The sequence below is a fragment of the Chelonia mydas genome, chromosome 2 (genome assembly GCF_015237465.2).
Source record: "Chelonia mydas isolate rCheMyd1 chromosome 2, rCheMyd1.pri.v2, whole genome shotgun sequence".
NCBI classification, from domain to species: Eukaryota; Metazoa; Chordata; order Testudines; family Cheloniidae; genus Chelonia; species Chelonia mydas.
The window spans coordinates 9,192,239-9,216,814 of NC_057850.1; the positions used below are offsets into that span (position 1 = coordinate 9,192,239).

Consider the following 24,576-nt stretch of genomic DNA (forward strand, 5'->3'; position numbering starts at 1 on the left):
GGAGGCAGTTCCAGCCGTGGGGAATGGGATTTGCCTGGGGTCTGCATGCCAGGGGTTCGGGCAATGGGGAAACAGGAAGCATGGGGAGTACATAGAGAAAAAAAATGCAAGTGGAAATCAAGAGGTGTACTGGGAAGACAGACTCCACGTCTCTTGGTAACTGGCCTACAGACAAAATAAACTCAAGCACCACTCCCGCATCTCCTGTCAGACCTCCCTCTGGCCCAGTTTGTGTCTCTGTATTTGCCATGTCTACCTGCAGCGAGCTGAAGTGCTTTAGAATTCATGCAACCAGGAGACCTATGGGAGTTTCCATAATACATGCATAAAGCCAGACCCAATGCATGCAGAAGGGTCCCAGAGGGAGGTCAGCCAGAAGTCCCTCTCTAGCACCTGTGCTCTCCTTAAAGAGACAGAAGTTCCCCCATTTCTTCAATGGACAACAAGTCCTAGCCCCGGAGCACTGAGCTATTTATCAGGCACTCTTGGCACATGCTGGCCACTAGCTATAGCTATCTCGGTGAGTGTTTTCAGTGTCCAATAGATGGAAGAACATTGTGCCAACCCCACAGTTATCAGCTTCCGTCCTTCATGAAACTCCTTCAGGAACTGCCACCAGCCGCTCTTCTACTCACTGAGATGGTGGCTGCCTGCTGACGTTTACTCTTCCATCAGTCCTGATAATCCCGATCCTCATCCAGTGGTGAACATTGACTTCAGCCACTTCTTTTCTGCCCGCTGATTTCTGAGCCATCTGCCTCATTTCCAAGTTTTCTTTCTCTGGCCCACCTAGTCTGTCCCGCCTCTTCTCTCCTCCGTGTTACAATCCACCTGCAGCGCTCTGGCTAGTTCAGTTTTCTCCAGGAGACTGGACACTTCTGTTGGCTCTGTTCAATGGTTCCTAGTGTTCTCCCTTTCATGTTAGTCCTGTGCTTAGGGCTGTCCCTGCGGATATGTCCCAAGGTTTGTCTACACGGCAAACTGAAGTGTGAGTGCAGCACAGATAGATGCACTGGCATTAGCTTCCCCTGGGCTAGTAATAGCAGTTAAAACACAGGCCCTGGGCTTCAGCACAGGTTAGCCACTCGAATCTGTGTCTGGGGTCCCCAAAAGGCTTGTACAGCCCACATTGGATCCCACGTCACCACGCTGCTAGAGTGGGTATGTCTATCCAGGGCCGGCCCTAGACTAAATGGCACCTGAGGCAAGGAGTGTCTCCGGCGCCCCTCCTCCATTTGTGAAACTTCTGAACATCTTACAGCACCCTGAGCCCAGGCCCCCCAAGTCTGGCACCCCAGGCGGTCATCTGGGTTGTCTGCCCCTAAATCCGGCCCTGTGTCTCTCCACGCTGCTATCACACCTCAGACTGCAGTGGGCCTATCCCCGAGTCGATGGTAGCCTGGGGTTCACGCACTGTGGAAAGAACTATTCTCTCTTTTGAGGACTCATCGGTGGGCTGGACATGAACAAAGAGAACTTCTGAAACCTCCAGAACCCTCGTCTAGAGCTGGTTGAAACATTTTTGATGGAAGAATTTTCTGTCAGAAAATGTAATTTTGTCAAAATCTCAACTTTTCATGGGAAGGTATCAATTTCCACTATGACTGAAAAATTGGAAATGATTCATTTGAACTTTGTTTCATTTTGATAATGTCAAAACATTTTATGTAGACTTCTATATTACGTTATATTTCAATGTTACATGTATAATATTTTGTATTGTTTTGACATTATTGAGATGAAATGTTTTGATGTTTGTGAACTGAAATTTTTTTTTCTTCAAAATATTTGGAATTTTGACTTTTCATCCCCATTCCAGATGATTTTTTTTTTAATGTTGGAATTTTTTGTGGGACAGAAATTCTGCTTTCCAGCAAGCTCTTCCTTTCCCAGCCTTCCCTAAGGCTTCATATACAAACTAGGATGGATTTTGCTTTCTCTTTCCACCTTGTGGTATCCCAGCTCTGTGTAGATTATGACAGTGATTGGCTCTCTGTAAATATCTAATGCATAGATTGGATTGCTAGTGAGTCTACCACAAAGGGTAAGGACAAAGGCTGTCTCTTGGACACTGCAACACCAGACGAATAGGTTTCAAACCTCCCTCGAGCATGTGTCCTTAAAGGAATTCATAAAACAGCATAACCTGTGGGCTGAATTCTGCATCTTTCCTGGCCACACATGGATCCTTCTTTCTTATCACTCCCTTTAATTGTAAACAACAAGAGCTCTTCTCTTCCTTGGGCTCACTTGGAGGGGGAGAGTTGATACATAAGGGGAGAAGGGAGCCGTGCTTTTGGTTTGTTTAGGATGCTCAGCTGGGACTCTCTGGTTGAGGCTAGAAGGCCAAGAGCCACATTTGTTATTCTTCTTGAACCCCTGTAACTCCCAGTGGAGCAGAGGACTTTCTTCCTGCTCTCCAGCCGACACATGGCCGACGGCCCCCTGCTCTGTTGCCTTTGCTGAACGGGAGTGAGTTCAAAGCCTACACATCCCAGCTGTCTGCGATTAGAACAGTGATTAACTCAATAACACAGAGGGTCCCAGGATGCTTCTCTCAAGCGGGACGGGGGAGGAGGACCCAGTTCCTAACTCTGGAGAGAGAGTGAGAGATACCTAGTGCCTTTTCATGAGGGTTCCTCCCTTCTCTGTAAAGCACAAAATGAGCTGCAGCCTGCTTTGTGCAGCCCGGATCCCAGAGCTGGCCACTTGCCTGCATTCCTGAGAGAGCTCCTCTGGTTTCCTACGTGAAGTCTGTTCTTACCCTGAACCTGCATTCCCCTGCTCAGTTTTGTGAGCTTAGCCAGCCAGCGAGGATGACAATAATGAAAAGGAAACAACTTTCCTGACCTTCAGCGGTGCAGCCCGAGAGACACCAGGGGTGGACCATTGCTGAGTTATTTATTCACAGCACAGAGAGAGCTGTAGGCTGGGTGGGTTACCTGGTACAGGCAGTTTGCATTAGTTCATTGATGTCTACAAACGGTTAGGCATTCGTGTGCCTTGGTGCTGGGTGCATAAAAAAAGTCAATGAACACCTCAATATAATATGCTTTTATGCCCCCCGGGTGAGTAACAGTTAGCTTATTCCTGCCATCTCGTGCTGAGCACTGTTAGCCCTGGTCAGTATGCAGATGGAGGACCTTCCAGGCACTGCAGGAAGTGGGGCTGGTGATCCAGAAGGAGGTGCTTTTCCCTGAGCCGAGGATCCATTGTGGCATTGGGTTACTGCCACTGGAGGTGGGAAGGGAGGAAATGTGACTGGGGTCTCTGCCTCTCCCTCCATTTATTTGTGACCCTTACTTTTAGGGAAGGGAGTGGGAAAGAAGGAGGGGGAGATAAGCGTCCAGCCCAGCCTTGAGCCACGCCTCACTCTGCTGTGCTGGGCTACGTCCCTTACATTTACAAACAACAGCCTTGCAGAGCTCAGAGACCTGAATCCAAATCACTAAGCCTGTGGGGACCAAAAGTTGTAACCAGCTGCTGTTTGTCCTCTCACTTGTGTTAATTGACCTGGGAGGTCCGTCAATCTGTCTATTCATTCGTGTGTCGCAGTGTTTTATACTGCTGCCCATCACCACAGTATCCAAGCATCTTCCATGTAAAATCCATAGCAATAGCCATGTCCCTAGTGGACTTCATGGAGGCCTTAGTCCTCTTCCAAGCTACCACCACTGGTTCCCTTTTTGGTGCTCTTAACAAAGACCATGGAGGCTGACCTACCCTGCCCTCCAGGCCAGGGCTGAGGTATCTTGGCTTAGAGAATCTGCACAGGATCAAACCCATGTTGTGCCTATTCTGAAGAGAGAGACCCCATCCAGGGTCACCTCCAACCCGGCGCCAGTGAGATGGGAGAAACTGAATTCCTCTTCCATTGAGTGCTGCTGTTCACTTCAGCCTAAGGTCCTAAGTTCTTACTCTGTGGGTGCCTGGGATGGTGTCAGCAGAGGAGAGAATGGGGAAGGTGAATCCCAGGCAGCCACAATGGTTGCAGTGGGGGATACAGACACATGCATGTGTTGTGGTCATGGGCAAGGAGGGATCTCAGTGGAACACCATGTGCCATTTTGTGTAGGGCCAGGTAATCCCTGGGACAACCCTGCTTCAACATGGTCTCTGAATAGCCCCCGGTGTGGATCTTTGTGAATGAAGTAGGTGCTGGGTTGGTAATCCTGCCAGCTGACATCATTTATCAACAGGACAGGGGCAGCAGCAAGGCCGGCTTCCCCGGCTCTGTCCTGCCTTGATCCACGGGCAGCGTTGGAGAGCCGTTCAGGCTCATTTCCTTTCAGTGCTTGGCTCCGGCTGCCTGCTGGCAGTGCCAGTTGGGACCAAGACCTTTCCCCCTCAGGGACTGAGACCAACTTTCATTTCTCATGGGCCACCGCACAGGTACCCTTCCCCCCATATCCAAATGTGTCTTTAGGGAAACAAAACTCCTCTTTCTCTTATTAACAGCGCCTTTGTCCCCGAGCTGCCCATTCAGAGGGGTAGACAACTATGCATAACGGAGCCATTGTTGGGCAGATTTCCCATCCTACCTCAGGAGAAAGAACTCCCCAGCTGCTTTCTCCCATGTCTAGTTAATCGGGCATTGCCATTGATGTTCGGCAGCGCGGTGGCCTGTGGCAGCCCTGTGAAAAGACAGCAGGCAGGTCTGGAGCAAGGGGCTACTGTTTGGAACCTTGTGTCCCTCGTCCCAGGGCCAGCATCTGAGGTTAACGCCAGGCATAAGCGAAGAATGGGCTCCCGATGAACTGGGCAGTGAGTGGGAGCAGGAGTTGTGGCGGTAACAGGCGGGATTCTTCTCCCCACTCCCAGGGAGTCCTTGCGTCAATACCCTGGTTCTGGAAGGGTGCCAGCAGCCGGCCTTGCTCAGCCACTTCACACCGGCAGCCTACCCTCGCTGAGCTGAATTCAGCCGTGCTCTTTGTCCCCTGAAGGACTGAAAAGAAATGAGGGCTGGATTTGGCAAGGGCTTTGTGAGGGAAAGGAGCTTAAATACCAGACAGGTGCCTTCAGGCTTGTCTACACTAGAAAGTCCTATTGCTTTAACTATAGCAGTACCATTAAAGATGCACAAACACCATACCCCAGTGTGTACAGTTATATCAGTATAAAACTGCTTAGATATATAGCTGTTCCCATACAGGAAGGGAAATCACTGTCACCTTTATACTGGTATAACCTGGTCTATACTACAGCTTTTACCTGCATAAATCATAGAATCATAGAATATCAGGGTTGGAAGGGACCTCAGGAGGTCATCTAGTCCAACCCCCTGCTCAAAGCAGGACCAATCCCCAATTAAATCATCCCAGCCAGGGCTTTGTCAAGCCTGACCTTAAAAACTTCTAAGGAAGGAGATTCTACCACCTCCCTAGGTAACACATTCCAGTGTTTCACCACCCTCTTGGTGAAAAAGTTTTTCCTAATATCCAGCCTAAACCTCCTCCACTGCAACTTGAGACCATTACTCCTTGTCCTGTCCTCTTCTACCACTGAGAATAGTCTAGAACCATCCTCTCTGGAACCACCTCTCAGGTAGTTGAAAGCAGCTATCAAATCCCCCCTCATTCTTCTCTTCTGCAGACTAAACAATCCCAGTTCCCTCAGCCTCTCCTCATAAGTCATGTGTTCCAGACCCCTAATCATTTTTGTTGCCCTTCGCTGGACTCTCTCCAATTTATCCACATCCTTCTTGTAGTGTGGGGCCCAAAACTGGACACAGTACTCCAGATGAGGCCTCACCAATGTCGAATAGAGGGGAACGATCACATCCCTCGATCTGCTGGCTATGCCCCTACTTATACATACCAAAATGCCATTGGCCTTCTTGGCAACAAGGGCACACTGCTGACTCATATCCAGCTTCTCGTCCACGGTCACCCCTAGGTCCTTTTCCGCAGAACTGCTGCCTAGCCATTTGGTCCCTAGTCTGTAGCGGTGCATTGGGTTCTTCCGTCCTAAGTGCAGGACCCTGCACTTATCCTCATTGAACCTCATCAGATTTCTTTTGGCCCAATCCTCCAATTTGTCTAGGTCCCTCTGTATCCTATCCCTGTCCTCCAGTGTATTTACCACTCCTCCTAGTTTAGTATCATCCGCAAATTTGCTGAGAGTGCAATCCACACCATCCTCCAGATCATTTATGAAGATATTGAACAAAATTGGCCCCAGGACCGACCCCTGGGGCACTCCACTTGACATCGGCTGCCAACTAGACATGGAGCCATTGATCACTACCCGTTGAGCCCGACAATCTAGCCAACTTTCTACCCACCTTATAGTGCATTCATCTATCAGTAAGATATCACACCTCTAACCAACAGAACTATACTGGAAAAACTTGTGTGTGTAGACAAAGCCTTAGCAATCTAGCTTCGCTCTTGTTAGATAAAGATAATGAACAGAGCACTCCCTAAGGGTGCATTGTCTGACCCGTCCCAATCCCAGGTCTGAATCGAAGTGTGTTTACGGGGCACCAAACGGAGTGAGGGTTAGCAACTTGGCTTAAAGAAATCATTGGGGCAAAGCATGACTGTACCTTAAACAACATCTCAGTGTGATGTTGATCCTTGGCTGAGTTCTGGGTTTTCCTTCATTTTTCTAGCTTCTTTTCCAACAGCTGGATGGGTGGGAGGATCTGGCCTAAAGGATGCGGCAGGAGTAATGGGCTCCACTGGTCCTGCCTCCCGCACCTGTAGCCTGCTCACTAAGGGCTCTGTGAGAAGCAGGTGCCGGTGGTGTGGTGCAGCACTTCCAGGGGTTTTTTTTGTGCCCTGGGTCCCATTGGGTTAAATCCACTGAAAAGTTTTGGAGGGCATCACCTGCTCTTGTGCTGAGCCTAGGACACTGTGTGAGAGTGAGGGGCTCGCTGGGAAAGAGGCCTCCATTCAGGACTCCAGCAGAGGTTCAGGCAGCTCTTCAGTAGGGACCTCTCCTCACGCAGGGGTTAAATTCTGGGCCCTTTCCATGGACAAGAGCCGGCGAGGGGAGCAGGGAAAGCAGCCCAGTGTGATAAAGGGCTGTGCTGTGTGTTGGTATCTGCCAGCTGGCATATCTGAATGGTGGCTGTGAATGACAGGAGGAAGGCAAGCTACCCACACAGCGCTAATCCTGTTCTATGGAGGTCACCCCCCACTGCCTTTCTGAGCCATTGTTGTTGGGCCCTCTGCCCTTACCCCACACTTGGAGCAGCAACATAGGGAAGTGGGGAAACAGCATTCAAATTCCCAGGGAATGCAGGGGTGCCTTTAAGATTCAGTTTGAGTGTTCACCTTTGTTCCATTTAGGATATCTCCTTGGGAAATGCTAATGCATAAAGCAGGGCCCAGCAACCCATGCCTGAGAGAGGGCTGTAGTGGTAACTGAATGAGTTAAGTGAAAAACCTTGGGCCAAGACATTTGCATGGGCATCTTCTGTCCTATGCGCTGCGAAATCAAATGATATCACTGGGTTGCCCGCGTTCTAGCTGGCTGCATTCTGTTAGAAATGAACATGGTCTATTGCAAATGAACGGTGGCTCCATCAATGAAGTTTGCTGTGATCATTTTGAAAGAATGATGGATGAGGAGAACTCAGTGGAGGAATTAAGACATGTCCACTAAACTCTGGGGCATGATAGATTTCATGCGAGAGGAAGAGATTGCAGAGGGAGAAGGTACATGGGCCAGACAAAGTACCAGGGAGATGCAGTGTCATCAGTGGGAAGGTATCAGGTATCTTTACAGGCTTGTTTAATGTTATTCTGAAGAAAGGGAAAATGCCAGATGAATGGCATAAAAGCTTTGTGGTGCCTATAGTTAAACATAAAGGCAATGTTACACTGAGTGCTAATTATGGCCCAATTAAGCTGAAGTCACGTGCTATGAAAGTAAGGGAGATGATTACGAAAAGTGTCTCTGTTAAATGGGTTGGAATTTGGCAGGGCCAGTATGGATTCATGCTGGGAAGGAGCACGACTGATGCCACTGATGCGATGAATCCTCATGGAGAAGTTCAGTGAAAAAAAGATGGCAACTGAACGTGGTCTTTGTGGACCTGGAGAAGATGCAGGCTTACGTCCCAAGCTGTCTGTGGCAGAGAGGTGTGCCAGAAGGATATGTCCATCTTCTCCAGGATATGTATGATGGAGTGACTACTGTCATCAAAACTACCTGGGGCTCCAGTCGAGAATTTCCAGTCGATGTCAGCCTACATCTGGGTTCAGCATTGAGCCCCTTTTTGTTTGCAGTTGTCGTGGATGTGATAAGTGAGAGTGCATGGGGGGAGTTGCCTTGGAACACACGGTTGGCTGATGATTTAGTGATCTGTGCAGTAGATCGTGAGACCCTGCAAGCTGACTTTAAACTGCGGCAACATCGTTTGGAGTGGGCTGGGCTTAGAGGAACATAAATACCGAGGCTCAGTGGTTGCTGATGATGGTGCCATTTTGAGTGATGTCCAGTATTGTACTAACCTTGCCAGGTGCAAATGGCGGGAGCATGACCCCGGTTGTCTGGGACAAAAAGATGCAAATAAAGGTAAAAGATAGAGTGTCTAAAACTGTAATTCAACCCATCTTAATGTATGGGACAGAGTGATGGCCAGCCACAGGGAAGCAAATCAGTATGGTCGCCACCATGGAAATGAAGATGTTGAGGTGGTAAAGTAGTTGGACACTCCTTGGTAGGTTGTAAGGGGCCTAATGTGGGTTGCTCCAGTTGCAGACAAGTGGAGGGAGGCTAGGCTACACTGCTGTGGGCATATCTAGCAGAGACCAGAGAGCTGTATTGGTAGGATGGCTCTTGCAATGATTGTGTTCAGAAGGTGACCAAGGGGGGGAAACCAAAGACTCGGTACATGGATCAGATATCAGCGGACCTCCAAGAGATCAATTGACACAGCAGCCTGGTGTATGATCATGAGTATTGAAAGAAGGCTATAAAAGTCACCAACCTCGAATAGGGAAGTGGCAAGGAAGAAGACGACAACCACACAGGTGCTAGCTGGCGGGGTGGCAGCTGGGATGGCATGGGAGGTGGTTTAGGAGGTTACTTGGCACCTAGATACAGTGGAGGGCTTTGGCACTCTGGAGATGACACAGCTCTTTTTTCCCTCCCCCTCGTGTGGAGAGTTGGAGGTGTCTCAGATTTTTGTGGACTAGGGCTTGAATTTCGAATTTCCAACCTCGACCTCAGCCGTCTGCCCCACTCCAGTATTCAACCCTGCCTTTGGTCCTGCATCCAATACCGGTGCGTAAATAAAACTAGTTTAATCATGTTGCTATTTGAATTGTCACTGGTAGGCTTCAGTGTCAATCATGTCAGATGAAGGGTCGCAATTCACACCCCTCCGAGCTATTGCTCCATGCACATTTGCAGGCTTGGGAGAGGGCACTGCATCAGCTGACACATGAAGGGTTAATTCGGAGCCCGAAGGGCTAGAAATGGGGTTGTGTTGTAACTGAAAGCTTAGATTTTGCAGCAGTTAGCCGACTTTGCGACTGCAGAAAGCCAGACGCCCTGCCTGCAGCTTGCAGAGCGGCTGTGCATATTGGAAGCATGCTGGAGCGTGTGCTTCTCCGTATAAAGCACCTGCATCTTGTGGGTGAGACCTAACACAGAGGTCCTGCCCCCTGGCCATCAAGGGGTCCCCTTGTGCTTTGTGTAGAGTTGTTAGCTCCCGTGTCCAGCTCAAGCATGGTATTCATGCTGCCTACAACTCCCCTGTAGTTTCCACTCTGCACGTATCTTCTCTTCCCCTCCACAGCTCCAGATTGGCGATACCGGGTGGTTCCATCCCATAGGCAGCTGTCTAGCCCATATATACCCATACGCGGGCTCTGATCAGGGTTTAGAGTGCTTTGAGACCCTTTGTCTGGAAGGCACTACTCCAAAGCCCACTGGAATCAATGGGAAGATGTCTGGCTGTGGATCAGGCTCCATGTGAATCACCAATCATGTGAATCATGATCTCTGGCCTATCTCCCGAGGTGGTTGTGTGGCTTAAGCACTTTGACATCCAGGGATGCTATAGGAGGCAAAGTGGTTTTCTTACATCCAACTGCCCCTCACTACAACGCACTGTGCTACCTCGCTACCCTGAGCGGGGCATGTCCGTATTGTGGCTCTACACCTCAAACAACCCAAGAAAGCCAGAGCAGTAGGGGAGGGGGAACGACTCCATATCTAGCGCTCGCCTCCCTCCATAGCCCAGTGCCATGCTAGGATCGTAGCCGGCCAAGCGTCCTTTACAACAGTCGCTATGGATCTGAAGCCCCTTGTGAGAACACCTTAGCAGCTCCCCCGGAAAGTGGCTCTGGCTGTTCACTGTTACCCCGATGATTCATTCCCTGGTGCGGTCTCTTGCTCGGTGAGTGAATTGCTCAGCTGCACCCGAGGCAGACTGCGTAACTGGAGTGCCGTCCCTAGGGAGAGGCAGCTTTGCTCTGCAATAAGAGAGCTGCCCCTCGGCCCCTTTCAGCACCAGCATCCGTTGTGATTTCTGTGGCCCCAGAGGTGTGCGTCAGGCTTTTCAGGTGAAGAAGAGATTAAAGGAGAAATCCGCAGCCTCTGCCCCCTAAGGGTGTTAGTCTAAATCTGCCCCTTGCCTTCCTTCCCCATTGCAGCCCAAGGAGCAGCTGCCACTTCATTACGCAGCCCTCCGTCCCACTGGGGCTGTCGGTGTGATGCAGATGCTGCTGAAGGCTTCTCACAAAGATGCTAGACTGAGCCAAGACCAGGTGAGCCGGGCCCTTTCCCTATATGTGACGGGGGTAGTGAATTCTTGCAACACGGGCCCAGCTTGGAGGCCAGACGTGGCACCAAGTGCACGCCATGGGCTACAGGGCTGGACTGGGGCAGCCTGAAACGTGTGTCTCCATCTCCATGCCTGAGGCCCACATTCCCCGGGGGCGCCGCATGAAAGGCGTCACCAGCCCTGCCAAGGCTTTGGTTTCCTTCTGCCCTCTCCGCAGGACGGCCACTCTCCTCTCTTTCTTGCCGTGGAAGCTGGGAAGCTGGGAGTCTGTAAGGAACTGCTTTCCACGCACGCCGAGGCCCAGCTGAGCGCACGGGAAAAGGTACGGGACACACGCCCACACCACCACTGACACCGCAGCACATCCTCTGTTGGTTTTGTGTCTTCCCCACTGCTGCATCACCAGGGGCTGGAGAGACCAAACTCTATCTAAGAGCTAGCCTGAGTCCTACCCACTCACTCCCCATATGCCCCCCTCCAGCCTTCCGATGGACACACAGAGCCTCAGCTGGTGGAAATCGACGTATCTCCATTGACATCAATAGAGCTACGCTGATTTACACCAGCTGGCGCTTACACTCCGTCAGAGGAATTAAACCCCTCTGCAGATTTGGTGCCTGTTTGTTTCCTGCTCTTGGGCCTCCTCTGCTGGTTCTGAAGAATCCGTTAACATCTATGCTGTGGGCAGACAGGCGAGCAGACGGGGAAAATAGCTTGTGTCCATTTCAGGCCCCATTCAGGCGGGCGGAGGGGAGGGGAGGAAATTGGTGTTTGCCGAATAGAAAATGTAGGGGGTTAATAGGGAAAAAAATAAATGTTCTTTGCTACTGTGCGTTAACACAATACAATGAAGAGCAGAAAGAAAACCGTTCGGAAAAGTCTCCCAATGTAGCACCGCCATTAGCTGCCTTGGTGTCAGAGTACCCCAGGTCTGGCATTGTAGGCCGGGGTTGATCCGCCTGGGTAGAGCTGGGATGGAAATGGAACAGCAGATGACTTGCGGTCAGGCAGGGCTGTGTGAGGGGGCCCTCTGGAGTAGCTGGAGGTGGGGGTGTTGCAAGCTAGGAATGAGATGCATTGGTAGAGCTGTGTGTACATGAAGCTTGCACAATGCCTGTCCTCTGAGTCAGAGCTGGGCCCTTCGAACGCCCAGAACAAGGTAACCCTTCAGTATTCTGCAACGGGTACTAAGCAATTCTCCAAAGGGAAACCCTGAACATCTGTGCAGTGGTGGCAGCAGTGGCAGATGAATAGGCCTGTGCCCAGGGGCTCCAGCCAATTTGGGGTCCCCAGGAGTGCCAGAACGTGTGTACAAGGGGGGAGGGCCACCATCACTGGGACTGTGGCCCCAACCGTGCTCCTCCTCTTCCCCACGAGGCCCCACTCTCTGGCCAGGCTGGAAGCCAGAGCTGGGCTGTGGTAAGAGCCACCCAGGGAGCTTGGGCTGCCGTTGGAATCCCCAGAACTTCCCTGGGTGGGGTGCCCGAGAGCAGGCCCCAGCCCATGGGCCCCCCCCAGGGCAGGTGGAGGGGGCTCCCCACAGTGGCCCAGGCTCTCTGGGCGTCTCTTACCATGGCCCAGCTCTGGCTTCCAGCCTGGCCAGAGGAGGGGCCTTGGGGGGAATTGGAGGAGCAGAGGCCAGGGCCCCAGGGGAGGTGTGGCAAGCCATATGTTCTTTGTGCCCAGGGCCCCAATAAATCTTAATCTGTCCCTTGGTGGCGGGAGCAATGTTAGGCACAGATAATGGGTGACTAACAACAGAAAATACAAACGACAATGCCAGTATTCAATGAGCCAGAGTAATAGGTTCTACAGCTCCCGAGATATCTGTGTTATTGGGGATAGTGACAGTACAGAAATCAGCCGCCATTTTCTGCATGATTGAAGATTGATTGATGGGCAAAGTGGTGCTGGTTCATTACAGAGATATGGCGACACTGTGCTGCATGCAAGCTGCAGGAAAAGAGATGTGGAAGTTGCCAAAATCCTAGTGGAATATGGAGCTGGGGTGGATTGCCAGAATGTGAGTATAACATACGCAAAGGTTGGTATTGTGAGCACAAGTTTGGCCTTTGCTATCATTAGAGCTGAGCAGACAGCTGGAAAAAGTCTCCTGATAGTCGATCAGTTGTAAAAACAAATGTTGCTTCTCTCTCTTTGTGACTCCTTCGTGTTTGCTTTGTACAAATACTGGAATGATTAGGTTTCACGAGCATGAATCCTCACAAGAAGCAAGTTTTATGCTCAGTTCCTGAATATTTGCTAAAAATGAATTTCAAACTAGGACTGGTTTTAATTACAGCTGTGAGAATAACCGATTTTTCAGTTCACAGGCCATTCCGAAAAATCGGGGGAGGAAATCGTTTTGGGTCAACCCAAAAACTATTTTAATAAAATGTTTCAGCAAATGGAAAAGACAAAACAAAAAAAGTTTGTTTCAGGTCAAACAAAACATTTCATTTGGACAAAATGGAAACATTTAGTTTCCAGTTCAACCATTTTACATTTTTTTGATTCTTTAAGAATATTAAAGGAAATTTTTAAACACAAAGTAATTTCAAACCTCAGAATGGAAGTTTCATTTTGAAAATGTCTAAATTAATTTTTTTAGAATATTCTTGACCGAAACAATTCAGTAAAATCAATACGAATTCACAAAATGTTTCAATGTTGCCAAATCCACATTTTTCACTGAAAAGAGGTTTCAGGCAAAAAAAATTGTTTGCCCAGCTCTAGTTGTAATATCCAAAATCTGTGTAGTATTGGTTACATAAGTCATCCAATCACAGAACAGAAAGAATGTCATGTGATTTATGTAACAAACCAACAGTGTGTGAATTTCAAAGTTTAATATTGTGAATGATTCCTATGGGGGAAGTCAAAGGATAAATTCGAGGTTGTAATCTGCTAATGAAAGCTCAAGAAGTCAATCATAGAATATCAGGGTTGGAAGGGACCTCAGGAGGTCATCTAGTCCAAGCCCCTGCTCAAAGCAGGACCAATCCCCAACTAAATCGTCCCAGCCAGGGCTTTGTCAAGCCTGACCTTAAAAATATCTAAGGAAGGAGATTCCACCACCTCCCTAGGTAACGCATTCCAGCATTTCACCACCCTCCTAGTGAAAAAGTTTTTCCTAATATCCAACCTAAACCTCCCCCACTGCAACTTGAGACCATTACTCCTTGTTCTGTCATCAGCTACCACTGAGATTAAATCATTACTTATGAATTATTTGCTCAGTTCTATAGCCTACAACCTTGGATAACTGAAGACTTTGGCAAAAGATTGGTAGTTATCTAATGAAAGGTCAAGATCAAAACGATATGCTGAGTATGATATACTGAATAGTCAGTCCTCACCATACCTCCCCCCACCACATGCTGTCCAAGTTGTAATATTACATTCAATTCAAAATTATGTTCTTTGATATTAAGGTAGAAATATGTTCCAAGGCAGGGCATTCCCAAGGCTAAGTGTGCTCCGGCAACATCATCTTGGTCACTGTGCACTTCCTTTCGATTGAACACAGTCAATAATACTTTAAAATTTACCTTCCAAAAAGAAAACTGGAATAGAAAATACTATTCGGCAGTGTGGTTGCTAGATATTTCAACCTTCATGTTGCACTAGCACTAGACGGCAGTGGTTTATATATAATTCTCTGAACCCAAAGCAATCCAGAGCTATTGTGTTTGGTGGGGGGGTTTCACAAGCTCTATGTAGCTTCACCAGTGGAGTTTAAATTCCTGAATCCAAGGCATAAGCCAAAGGTTCTTCAGTTTTTTGGCCTTCTCTCCTGAGGAGCTGTTAAACAGTGAAGGCTCCTGGACTTGCAGCTTAAACTTGAGGTTTCTTAAATCAAAAGTTCCTCTACATGGAAGTATTCAGCTAGCCGAGTTTACCAGCTCATTGATACACTACATTAGCCTTTAAAAATCCACCCTTTAACTGCATGCATGCTGAAAATGAATTTAATAACAATGATAGAGATCATGTGCCTACATAAAATTAGTGACGTTAAATGTTTGCAGCTTTAAATACTCAACTAATTTTCTTCACACTTATTTTCAAGTCTCCCTGGCTATGGCTGCACTAGGAACATTGGTGCAAGTTAATTAGCAACAGAGCAGTTGCAGCATCGCTTACCAACAGCGTAGGTGTGATGCCCGCCATGTTGGCAGATATACTGGTTGGTTGAACCAGTGACCTCCGGAGTTAAAAGCCTGAGTAGCTGTAGCTTGAGCTGAAGAGGCAAGGCTCCCTAGCGGGGGCTGTAACAGACTCTTATCCTCTGGATCGGGCACAGAGGGGTAGGACATGGTTTTCCCGTCCTGCAAATATTTTCGAGAGTTCAAAATTTGTCCTGTCTCGAATTGGGATGAAAAGTCAAAATCTCAAAAATGTTCATGAACCAGAAAACTTGCTTTTTTTATTTCCATTCTGGGTTATTCAAAACACTTCATTTCAAAACATTTCAATTTTGACTTTTTTCACCTTTTTCTCCAGTCTAATTAGCTTAAACTAGAAATCAAAAAGTCGTTTTCTCTCCAAAAGTCATTTTGAAACAGAATTTTCCATTTAGAAAAATGTCAAAATGAAACATTTCAACAACTCGGAAACATTTTTCTTGACATTTTTCCAAGTCAGGAAATTTGTTGAACCCGACCCTGTTTCACAAACAGTTTCGGTTTTGACAAATCAGCATTTTTAGATGAAAAATTCCTGACCAGCTCTCCTCACCTTAGGAGGAGAGCTGGTCAGGGGTTACATCAGCACTAAGGTAGACAGGACTCTGGAGTTTTTGACCCTGGTTTCAAAGTTGTGGGACCCCTGTTTCATATGGCTTCCAGGGTCTGTAAGCAAATGGGGATGATTGAAGAGGTGGGGTTGTTGTTCTTCCGCTGTACAATCTTTGTGTGTGTCTCTCTCTCTAGCTACGCTATGGATTGAATCCTTCTAGCACCACCGTTGTGAAAAGGGTCTAACTATGGTTGTTACCAGTGTAGTTTCTCATAGCGGGGCTTAGAGTCACTGAGCACAAATGAAAGAGGTCCATCGCTCTAGTCAGGTTCATAAAAGTCAGGGATTGAAGCAGGCTCTGTGGGTAAAGAAAGCGTGTAACCAGCTGGGGGCCAATAACCTTTCCCCAAATTATTTGTTCTCTTCCTTGTCTTCTTCTCTAATAAACCCAAAGGTGCAAAAAATAAGGAAAACACCTGTTACAAAGAGCTGCGCAATCCTTTGTGAGGTCCTTTCAGGGATCCCAGAAGAAAATGGTCTCTGACAAGAAGTTTATTTTCATTAAAACTTTCAGGACCAACTTAAACAGTCAAATAAACAAAGCAGTTTTGTAGAACTGCAAGGCCAAAAGGTCCTGGGTTATTTATAAAAGTCCCTTAAGTGAATTAGGCAAAATGCCAAGATAAATCTAGTCTGCTAGCATTCCAGAACCAGGGCAGACTTAGCACTAGCACTTGTCAGCTTTGTGCTGAAATATATTGAAAGGCCCATGCGGGTTCAAATCCGCCTTCTCCTTCCAGCGTTTGGCAGAGTAAGGAGGCTGGTTTTAAAAGGAACACGTTGATTCGAAGGACAGGTTCCAATGTGCAATCACACGTTTACAAATGTACTAATCAGAAATGGTTCCAACGACCAGGCGAACAACTCCCATTGATCATGTTCTCTGGTGATGTTTCTCTTTGGCAGGAATGCAAGCACCATTTTCAGTTCTATATTTTCCCCAATAGTTGGCGCTAACAACTTTCACAAGAGTTACGTGGTTCAGTGATTCTCAACTGTTCCATGCCAGCACCCCAGGTTAGCTAAGAAAGAGAGCGGACCAAATTCGGTGATGAGTCCTGGCCACGTGCCACCTGAGGCACATGGCACATACACTAAGAAGACCCCAGGTTACAGCAGAATAGTTTCGGGGACCCCCTTTTATCTAGCCATAGAGAAAGGGAGGATGGACAAGACCCACTGAGACTTGTTCACATACCTCCCCACCGAGCTGAGGACTTGTGACCTAATGAAACACACTTCATTGGGGTGGCTTCTGAATAGATGTAACTGAGTGGAGAGGTCCATGGAAGTGTATGCTGGAAGCTCTAGCATGCCTACTGCCCAAGGAGAGTCTGCTTTAGCTGGAGTGGTGGGATCTGGGCTTTTGGACCAGAAGGCTCCAAGTTCTGTCTGTAATTATGACCCAGGAAGTCCTCAGCAGAGGGTCATAGATTCTTTACATAATACAATAAAAGGAAAACAATGGAAGGAATTAATAGGAGCTGGTCTCTTGTCAGTGTCACAGTGTACTGGCTTTCGGGGCATTGAGAACATGGGAAATTGCCCAAGGGAAGTCATGGGAGTTGGGGTGCATGGTAGGTTGGGTTTATTCAGGGACCATCTTCTTGTTCTGTGTTTGTACAGTGTGTAGCATAGTGAGGTCCTGGTCCATGACTAGGGCTCCTAGGTGCTCCAGTAATACAAATGATGAGTAATAATTCAGAGTTGATCTGTCCCTCATTGAAAGCCTGATCCAAAGCTCATTGAAACTAATGAGTCTTTCCATAGGCTTCAGTAGGCCTTGGGTGAGAGACCCCCCCCAAGAGACTCATGTCCGGCTGAGAGATTGTCCTGCCTGAGCTGCAAATACCTCCCATTTGCTAGAAACCTGTTCTCTGTTTGCAAACTGCAGGAGCTGGGCCTACCCAGTTCTGGAGCAGTGCTGCATCTCTGAAAGCTGATCTGGCTTTGTTTAGGCCAGACCCTGCTCTCCAGACAGCAGCAGCCCCAACACTACAGGAAGCTGCACCCTCACTATCTCCAGGCATGGAACAGTGACATTGGTTAACCAGGTGATGTCGTTCCAGGAGGTGAAGCTTTCAGGGCAGAGGGGTGATGCTTTAGTGCAACACAAGGTGGCCATCTCAGGTACCCAAATTCTCCTGCCCAGTAGGTTGTTTGCTTGGACTAATGGCGGAGCCACTGGGCAGCTCGGTTACACTACAGCCAGGACATTCTAACGCTCTTTGTTTTAGGATGAAGGTCAGACTCCTCTACATGTCGCTGCGTGGGAAGGCGATGAAGCCCTGTTGAAGTTCTTCCATCACTGCAAGGCCAATCCTAACGTAGCAGACAAGGTGTGTAAAAGGGGGCGGGGACTGGGAACTGGCTGACTTAGGGAGTGCTTAATGGGATCTCGAGTCCTTTTCTTCTGCACTTCAGTACCAAACGGAGAGGTGTAATAGATGGGTGGGTGGATAGGTCAATACCTTCAACCAACAGAGCATACAATGTGCAGCTCTGCACCATCAGAGTAAACTGCCATTGGCTCATCCTGAGACGGAGACACGGTTACTTAGACATGCCAGAGAGCTGATTAACTCTTTACAGAGCATCCCGAGAGTCCTGTTTGAGTCATTTTGGGGCAGCTAGTGGAGTAATATACCTGTGAAACTGGCGGACACTACACGATTCCTTGTGGGGCGCCTTTGATTACAGGGCTTCTGGTGTTAATGGCCTGGAAGCCCTCAAACCTGCATCTGCCTCAGCAGGCAGACAGTCCAAACCAGGAACTTCCCTCCCTTCATTAAACTTCATGGTGCTGGTGAAAGTGGTTCGACCTCCTCCCCTTCCCCATCCATCCAGGCAGGCAGCAGCCCTAGGCAAGGTAAGGGAGAAAAGTCTTTCAAGGGCCCATTCCAGTCAGCCTGGGGTAACTGCCTTTCCCCTCTTCAGTAAGGATCTGTCTTTTAACTGATTCAATTCAATGAAGACAAGGAGGCCCGAGCTGTTGAATGAACTGGTTGATCATTCATGCAGTTGACTCTGCGAACGTTGCTTGGTTTAGCAGTGCTGTGTGTTGTGGTGGTTTAAACAAATGTTTCGGTGGGCGGTAGTGCTGGTAATAGGTTGACACCCTTGGCAGGTTGAAGTCATCTAGCCAATGAGCAAGTACCCCAAGAACAGCAGCCATGCCAGCTTCCCCACAACTTCCACAGCTTCAGATCCAGGCTTACCCTGGCTATACAAAGTGTAGTAGAGGCAGGTGTTGATCTGTTCCAGCTGAGGGTATGTTCCGCTTAGGTTTGCACACAGGCTCTCTCCCTCCCAAGCACACATTACACTTGCATATAAATGCCAGCGGCTCCAGTTGCTTCCCTGGAAACGCTGCTCTCTTTGATGGTTGCAGATGGACAGGTCCCCCTTGCACATCGCTGCAGAAAGAGGCCACACCAATGTGGTGGAGTTGCTGACGGAGAAGTTCCACTCCAATGTGCTAGCTCGCACTAAGGTGAGTGTGTGTGGGTGTGTCTACATTCCTCTGAGTAGCAGCTTGGCATACGGGCCAGAGAGGACCACGACTTGTACCCACTGTTTGGTTGCTGCTCACAATCTTGAGCTAGACAAAACTGGCTTGGAAATTAGGTCCTTGTTGCCTTAGCTTGGCGCCACACCCTCAGCATGTCTATTCACACACAGTGCTGGGAAATGAAGTGTAAAGCCAAGGAATAGGCGGGAATTAGCCAGCTTTCTCAGCCAGGGCAGTGCAAGTGCCTTTCTTTGTCAGGGAACTGGTTTGTTCAAAGACGTTTGGGTTGTGGGCACAAAGGTCGCAAGGCTCTAACTGGAATCCACACGGAAATGTGATGTGGGGACACTTCCACTGTAATACACTGGCTGCGCATGTTGCCATATGGTGGTGGCCCATTGAGAGGATAAAAGACCTAGTGCAGGGGTGGGCAACTTTTTTGGCCCGAGGGCCACATCTGGGTATGGAAATTGTATTGCAGGCCATGAATGCTCACAAAATTGGGGGTTCGGGTGAGGAAGGGGGTGCGGGTCCTGGCTGGGGGTGCGGGCTCTGGGATGGGGCTGGGGATGAGGGTTTGGGGGTGCAGGACAGTGCTCCAGGCTGGGACTGAGGGGTTCAGAGGGTGGGAGGGGGATCAGGGCTGAGGCAGGGGGTTGGGGTGCGGAGGTGGCTCAGGGGTGCAGGCTCCGGGCGGCGCTTACCTCAAGCAGCTCCCAGAAGCAGCAGCATGTCCCTTCTCCGGCTCCTATGTGGAGGCACGGCCAGGCTGCTCTGCACACTGCCCTGTCCGCAGGTGCCACCCTGCAGCTCCCATTGGCTGCGGTTCCTGGGTGCGGAGCCCCCCTGGCTGCCCCTACGCATAGGAGCCAGAGGGGGGACATGCCGCTGCTTCCAGGAGCCGCACGGAGTGGTTCAAGCCCCTGTCCCCGCTCCCCGGCGGGAGCTCGAGGGCCGGATTAAAATGTCTAGAGGTCCGGATGTGGTCCCTGCACCGTAGTTAGCCCACCCCTACCCTTGTGCCAGCTGATGAGGATTCGCTGTTGTGTCATGTGGGAGAGGCCAGTGTTTGGGCTGATTTTCTGTTCTATCCCCAACATTGCCTGTGTCCACTGTAGCTGTGGTGAGCATGTTGCCTGTAGGCGCCCAGCCCTCATTGTAATGTCAGTCACAAGCAGCACAAGTGCCGGTGCATTGTGACAGCTGCCCAGAAGGGCCCGCACACCAAAAAGAGCCTATTTCCGGTGCACAGGTGAAAGCAGGAGACAGTTGTGGTACAGGAATACTATACTGATGAAATTGGAGGGACAGAGGGAGATGGGGCTGGGACATTAGGAGGCAGGGTCCTTATCTGACCCACTCCACCTGTGGAACCTTTGCCCAGCTTCTTGCCTAGCCCAGAGATTCTTGTCATCCTTACTTGCTGCCCATCCTTGCTCCCTGCAGGACGGTAGCACCCTCATGCATGTTGCCTCTGAGCATGGGCACCCTGACACCGCTCTGGCTTTCCTGAAGAAAGGAGTCCTGCTGCACATGCCCGATAAGGTAACCCAGCACGGAGAGTCAGGCAGGGCCAATGTCAGCTGTTAGAGCTGCTCCAAAACATCCGGCCAACACTTGGGTTCAGGGGGACGGAAAACGCCTTTTCAGCCAAAACAAAAATGTTCACGAAGAAGATGGAGTGGTGTTGTAGCCATGTCGGTCCCAGAATCTTAGAGAGACAAGGCGGGCGAGGTCATAGCTTTTACTGGACCAACTTCTGCTGGGCAAAGAGACACACTTTCAAGCCACACAGAGCTCTTCTTCGGGTCCTCGTCTCTTGAATATCCTCGGACCAACAGGTCCTGAAGAAGAGCTGTGTGTGGCTCGAAAGCTGGTCTCTCTCCCCAACAGAAGCTGTCCAATAAAAGACATTAACTTGTGAAAAAATGTCACGTTGTTTGAAATTTATCAAAAGATTTTTTAGAAGCTTACTTTCTCCCCTTTATTTTTTTACTGGAAAAGTAAAAATTGAGACAAGAGAGGTTTATTTCCCACCACCCTAGCAACTTATGATCTTATAAACCATCCCAGACAGTAGCATGCCTGGGACAGACACCATATATCAGATATGTGAACTGTGTGGCAGGGCTCCACTCAGCTGTCACTGATTTAATTATGTGGCATCACATAAGTCATTTTAATAACGTTCTGCCTCAGTTTCCCTATCTGTGAAATGGGGATTTCTACCTTTCTCCTAGCGATTGGTATAAGACTGTTTCCAAAACACACCGAGATCCTGAGTGCTAAGATGCTATAGGAGTCCAATTTGTTTATTAAACTGTTTCCATTAGCCATACTGCTGCCCTTTACTGCTGCATCTTTCCTTCCCAGCTGTCGTCTTAGCCTGGAGTTGCATCTGCTTTATTGAAACTGCATTTCCAGTCCCAATAAACCTTGCATAGAACAGACTAATGTTGGGGAAATATATTCACCTCTGGCTGTCCACCCCCTGCCGCCCCCCCCAAAACAAAGTGATATTTTTGGGGAGGGGAGAAAATTTCACTGAACATTTCAAACCCAATGAAAAATGTTCACTTCTTTGTACATTTTCCATACCTTTTTCTGATGAGCTCTGGAAGCTGCCAGGTGTCTCACATGCATAAGAAGGGTGCCAGGAGCAATATTTCGGTATCACCATGACTTGATTTATGGAACTGGCAGAAGTCTTTCTCATTTCAACACAAACTTTCATCCAAATTTCGATGACGGTTACCCCCAAATTACTTTCATAATCCCCCTCCACTTGTTTCCCCACCTAGCTTTCTATATTTCCGCTTTTCTTAGCCACAAAGAGCCAGTGTAACCCCCTGATCCATGCGTGTTGTGTCCCCCATCTCATGCCTGATCCACGGTGGATGTGAGTCTGCCACAGCCCCAGCTACACAGAGTGGCCGTACCAGCTCCTCCGGCACAAGTGATGCCCCAGCCCTCTGGCAAATCGATCCACCCCGCACACGTTAAGGTGTCAGAGTGGATGGAGGGAGGGAGTGTTGAAAATCCAAGCACCAGGGGAACCAATTGCCTCTCTTTCAGAATGGGGCGGTCTGCTTGCACGCGGCAGCCAAGCGCGGTCATGCTGCCGTGGTGAAGGCCCTGCTGCAAAGGGGGGCAGAGGTGGACGCTCGAACCAAAGAAAACTACACGGCCCTGCACATTGCTGCCCAGCACTGCAAGCCACTGGTGGTACAGACTCTTCTGGGCTTTGGGGCCCGGGTCCAACTCAAGGGAGGCAAGGTAGGGGCGAAACTTGGGGTGTGACTCTTCCTTGCAGGAGGTGTAACCTTAGTTCCTGCTTTCATAATCAGTGCTTCTTTCTTACTTCCTCTGCTGTAACAATACCATGTTATTCCCAATCCCCCCGGCACCCAAGTGGGTTGTGTTTTTGATGCCCTCCCTATATCAGAGGGGTACAGACTGCCAAGTGATCAGGATCTTTGTGGGCTCTGCTGGGATTTCATTCACTGACACAGAGCTCTGCTGCGTCCAATTCGAATTTGCCCCGGTCGGTTTTAAAAAGCCAGAAGGCTACTCCAGGCTCCCTCTGAACCCGGTTGTAGTGATGTTGCAAACGTACATCAGGTGGCGCCACAGCACCACCCGCCAGCAGCGTTTTCTGCACCAGGGAAGAACAGCTAGCCAAGTGCCTGAACTGCGGGGACTGGCTAACACGGTCTCTCGCCAGCTGGGGTGTGAGAGCCCTGAGCACACGCAGGGAAACCCATCTGAAATGGGACACCCTGGGATGGATTGTTGCTGGCTGGGGTGGGGGAGTTATCAGTGTGTACCCCCAATAAAGCTAATGGGACCTGTACAGACAGCTCCTCTGGGCTGGAAATATTCCTCTATATTTGTATGATGCTGGAACAAATAGAAAGACATTGTACAGATCGGTTAAGCACCACTTCCGTGGGACACGAGCCACTAGCCATGGTGTAAATGCTTCTGAGGGATGGAGGTTGTTAGGGATTTATAACAAGCAGTGACGGCAAAGCCCCTAAGAGCGAGATCTAAAGGCTGTGGAATATTCTCCCAAGGGAAGTGGCAGAGGCTTTGTAGCCAAGAATAAAAGACAGTAAGTATATTTGGGATATAGAGGTGAAATATACGTATTCATGAGTATTGTGACCCAGGGCCTAGAGGCCTGTAAAATATTCAGCTGAGCCACACAAGGCTTAGGCCTGAAACAGGTTAGCATGACCATACTGAAAGATAACCTGGTGCTGATAAAGTGTAAGATCACAGTAAAAGATGTGTTAAGTGCCGATGTTCGGGAAACCATGCAGCAATAGACTGGAAAATATGCCACAATGTTCCAGTTAATACCGCAGGATACCTGAAACTAACATTTTGGGGAATTCTGTAATAGCCTCTAGTTTCTATGGTAACTCATTGATGTAGATGTTACTGACAATAAGGGGTAGCCACTGAGAAATGGGACACCCCTAAATCAGTGGAATGTGGATACGGATAAGTATGGAACCCTTATGCATATGTATGAGCCTTAGCATGTGTAAGCATGACACAGGATAAAAGGTGTTGTCAGGCCTGTGTGCTGGAAGGGATGGGGATGGGGGAAGACACACGAGAAGATGCCAGGACACAGAGCCTGCACTAGGCATAAACAGATTAAGCAATTGCTCAGGGCCCCAGGCAGCTCGACGGGGCCCCCTATTAATTATTAGTATGTGTTGGGGGCAGAGCAAAATATTCCTGCTTAGGGCCCCCAAAGGGGTAGCACCGGCACTGCCAGGAGGACAGATGATGATGATGGGAAAGATAATGACTGGCACTCCGGGTTTCTTCAGCAGGAGATGTGAGCGATCAGTCATAAGGCTAAAAACTTTATGCCCCCTGTCTATCTGCTACTGGATTTCAGTGTTTTGTGCCATTGTTTATCTGCATAACAGAATTGTTGATAACAGCCATGTAATTACTTGTGAAGTTTCTGGGTGTCACTGGCCTCCGTGTGCTCCCGGGGTGTCTCATTCTGACGATACTGGGAATAATCAACATGGAAGACATTTAGAAGTAGCCTCTGCAAAGCATTGAAGAATGTGAAATCCTACAAGTTTGAGATGGAAGGATCTCTTGGGTCATCTAGTCCACACGTGGTGTAGGCAGCCATCCTGCAATGGCCCACACAGAGCTTTGCCATCTCTGCCAGAGCTGGGACTGATTTTTTGGTTCAGTGGCCAAACAGAAAAATCAAAAACGATTCCATCTGGTTTTGTTTTCCAGTTTTTTACCTTTTAAAATATGTCTTTACATTCCATTGAAGTAAAATTCAAAAGGGAAAGTTGTTCTGAATTGAAAAGTTAGAACGTTTCATTTCAAAAACAACCCAATGAAACATTTCAACTTTTTCAGAAAATTTTTGTCGTTGTTGTTTTTTGTGACCAAAACAATTAGGCAAATTCAACACAAACTTGCAAAATGTTTCAGTTGACCCAAATCTACATTATTTCACTTTAAAAAAAAA

At 48.8% G+C, this 24,576-nt stretch overlaps 1 protein-coding gene across 7 annotated transcripts in view; it reads left to right on the plus strand.

Annotated features, from left to right (window-relative positions):
- LOC102945058 (serine/threonine-protein phosphatase 6 regulatory ankyrin repeat subunit B) overlaps positions 1-24,576 on the plus strand; it is a 78,086-nt gene that overhangs the window by 15,576 nt on the left and 37,934 nt on the right. For 5 of the 7 annotated variants that reach the window (XM_037891928.2, XM_037891930.2, XM_043539023.1 and 2 more), the window contains 7 exons: positions 10,614-10,727; positions 10,962-11,066; positions 12,669-12,767; positions 17,782-17,883; positions 18,936-19,037; positions 20,502-20,600; positions 22,131-22,331. In XM_037891928.2, the coding sequence (XP_037747856.1) occupies positions 10,614-10,727; positions 10,962-11,066; positions 12,669-12,767; positions 17,782-17,883; positions 18,936-19,037; positions 20,502-20,600; positions 22,131-22,331 (822 nt within the window). The remainder of the gene's footprint in view (positions 1-10,613; positions 10,728-10,961; positions 11,067-12,668; positions 12,768-17,781; positions 17,884-18,935; positions 19,038-20,501; positions 20,601-22,130; positions 22,332-24,576) is intronic. The other 2 variants (XM_037891931.2, XM_043539024.1) reach the window with 1 other exon arrangement.